This window comes from Entamoeba nuttalli (assembly GCF_000257125.1).
Source record: "Entamoeba nuttalli P19 unplaced genomic scaffold asmbl_2641, whole genome shotgun sequence".
NCBI lineage: Eukaryota > Evosea > Mastigamoebida > Endamoebidae > Entamoeba > Entamoeba nuttalli.
In genome coordinates, this window is record NW_008575486.1 from 1 (window position 1) to 3,256 (window position 3,256).

The window sequence follows — 3,256 nt, forward strand, 5'->3', positions numbered from 1 at the left end:
AAAAAAAAATAAACTCAAAAAGAAAAATTGTGAGTGAATGGAAAATAAAGAAGTTATTACTAAATCTAATGGAGTAAATAAACGATATGTTGTTAGACTCATAAAAAGTGATGACTTTAACATTGAAGATAAACCCATTTTTATTGATTTGTCATGGAGATTAGATATTGTTTTGGCATATAAAAATGTATATAAATTAATTCAACCTCAATTTATTATTCAAATTGATGTTGCTGATATTACATTAGCAAAGAAAGACCAAAAGAAAGTAATACAATCAGATGGGTCAGTTAAGGTATCATTAAGTTCATTAAGAAAATCAATTTATTTTGAAATGACCCCAATGGTATTAAATGAAGTAATTAGAGAATTAGAAAAAGGAATTGCTGAATTACGTTCATTAAATACAAAACAAATATTACATAATGCATTAAAAAATAGTCAATAATTTAATTATTTGTTTAATTCTTGAAATCTTTTAATTAAAAACAGCAACATTATCTAATAAAATTTCACCATCAAAAAGAATCTCTAATTCATCAATTTCTATTGGTTGTTGTGTATTAAAAACAAATTCAAATAATTGTAAAAAATACACTTTACTCAATGTAAATGGTGTTTTAGATTGTGGAATACCTGCATATTTAAATTTAGCTATTTCTTTTACATTTTTATTTGAACGAATAAGTATTGCATTATTATAATTTGATGAACTACCAACTTGATAAAAATTAAATTCTATTCCTTTTGCATAGATTGGTACATTAAATAAATATTTAATCGAACATTTCTTATGACATTGAAGATTTCTATGAAATCGTTGATAAGCATTTTGATAATAAAGTCCAACATATGAAGAATTAGTAGAAATAGTAATATTAGGAGAAATCTTTCCATTAGAATCTATTAATATATCATTGTTACTTATAAATGTATTGAAATAACCAGAATTCATAGGAAGAACTTCATCAGCAATTTTAAAATCTTGTAACATCTTATAATTAATACAATTAGAATTTAAACTACACATAAAATGACTTCCAATGAAAAGAGAAACAATATAATCAAGTTGGGTTCTTGAAATATAATTTGATTGCATTGGAAAAATATTATCAAGAATAATATGATTATTTGGTTCTTCATAAATTATATTGAAATCATTAGGATTTCCACGTTGAATAAATAAACTACCTGTATAATAAAATGGACGATTATGATTTAAAATATTTGTTTGATTAATAAATATTAAATCAGGTGATTCAAAAATTGCATAACTTGATAAAAATGGATTAGGATATATACTAATAGATGGGATTGTTTCAATAAAATAAGATTGTATATCATTCATTATATCATTTTTTATTATTTGATTACATGATAATCCACTAAATGAAATAACTTTAATATTTATAACGTTCCAGTCTTTTAATAATATTGGAAATTTCTTATTTCTATTCATTACTTCTATTAGTCGTATCCCAACTGCACCACCATCTCTATCTCCAACAATACCAATTTCTGACATGTCAACAGTAAAATTAAAATAATTATTTAATGCAACATTAAGATATTGAAGAATATTATATGTTAGAATACTTCTTGCTTCAATATAAGCTTCTTGTGTAGTAAGATTATAATTTTTACTAATAATGGTTTTATCGTTAAAATCTTTATCAAAAAATGATGAATCAATGACAATGCCAATCAAATCATTTTGTGCAAATGTTTTTTGAAGATAATCATATCCATCATCACTATTAATAAGATTTCCAAGTTGATGTGGTAGAATAATTACTGGTTTAAAATGTGATGTTTTGTTTAATCTAAGAATATCTTTAGGGAAATAAACTTGACCATTTAAAGGAATTATTCTACTCTTCAAATGATAATAATCTTGAGATGAAATAGATAATTCAATAAATTTAGACATATCAATCGTTGGTGTTTTGATAGTTGGATTAGCATAACATTCTCTATAATAATTCTGTTTTCCACATCCAAATGTTATTACTTCAATATCTCTTGTTATTATTGGGATATTTATAATTTTTATAGAAGAATTATTCTCAACTGAATTAAAAGAATCTGGAACAACAATTGATTTGAAATAGAGAATATTTCCTCTCCAACTTAATATTGTAGTAATTCCTGAAGTTAACATAATAATGAAAAAGATTAATGTAGCAATATAATGATGTTTAAATAATGATGTTATACATTTCTTTAATACTTTAGTCCATTCTTTTGGATTTTTACAACATAAGAAAATTGTATGAATAAGTGCTGATAATAAAAAAAGAAGAAAAGCAAGGAATGTTATTGTTGAATAACTCACTAAATGAAAATTACTTGAATTTGGTTTTAAATTAGGAATTATTGAAACAATTAAAGATGTTACTATTCCAATAAGACTCAATGAAATAAATAATGAAGCAGAAAATATGATTCTTTTGTATAAAACATACATTAATGCATTTAATAAAACCAATGTTATTTCTATTATTTTTGTTATTATCATACATCCAATAATTAATACTGAAAGAATTAAAACAGAAATAACAAATGTTTGAATATAAAGAATCCTAAAAGTATTTTTTTGTTGAATAAGTAAATAAATTAATATTAATGTTATAATTGATGAAATACAACAAAATATTAATGAAAATACTTTTATTGAAACTAAATGTTGGTCAATAAATTTTCTATATTTTTCTATCATTCTATTTAATATCGTTTTATTTACTTTTTCATTTGGAATTGGTGGATATATTTTTTCAATCATTTTATTGATATTAGGTAATTTAAATACAAATGTCGTTGAATTATACTTTGAATAAACTTTTCCCATTATTTTTGTTATAATTGAAGACTCATGTAATCGTTGTTGAACAAATGGAAATAATAAAATTGTTTGAATACTAAAGATAATTACCAATAATAATACTTCACTTACTCCTATTATCAATATTTTCTTAATTTCTTTTGTATCTGGTGATGTTTTCAATAATACATAAGTAAATATATAACTAAATAATAATATTACACAGACAATTGTTACAGTTAATCGTTTATACCAATTATGTTGTTTTGTTGTTATTTGAGAATATGATACTTCATTATTATCACTATTATTTTCAATAAGAATATTAGGAGACAAAACCTCTTCTTTCATTTCAATTTCTTTGTTTATTTCATAACAATTAGGTAAATTATTATTCATAAAAGAAAAAGATTATTTCTGATTATCTTTTCTTTT

At 22.3% G+C, this 3,256-nt stretch overlaps 2 protein-coding genes across 2 annotated transcripts; one reads left to right on the forward strand and one right to left on the reverse strand.

Moving 5' to 3' along the window:
- Nucleotides 1–37: 37 nt before the first annotated feature.
- On the forward strand, nucleotides 38–448 carry ENU1_035800 (hypothetical protein; the record flags this gene model as incomplete). The annotated part of the gene is made up of 1 exon (XM_008857423.1): nucleotides 38–448. One exon carries the CDS (start codon nucleotides 38–40, stop codon nucleotides 446–448), a length of 411 nt encoding a protein of 136 aa, XP_008855645.1.
- Nucleotides 449–478: 30 nt separating this feature from the next.
- ENU1_035810 (hypothetical protein) lies at nucleotides 479–3,220 on the reverse strand (the record flags this gene model as incomplete). The annotated part of the gene is made up of 1 exon (XM_008857424.1): nucleotides 479–3,220. One exon carries the CDS (start codon nucleotides 3,218–3,220, stop codon nucleotides 479–481), a length of 2,742 nt encoding a protein of 913 aa, XP_008855646.1.
- Between the last annotated feature and the right edge of the window lie 36 nt (nucleotides 3,221–3,256).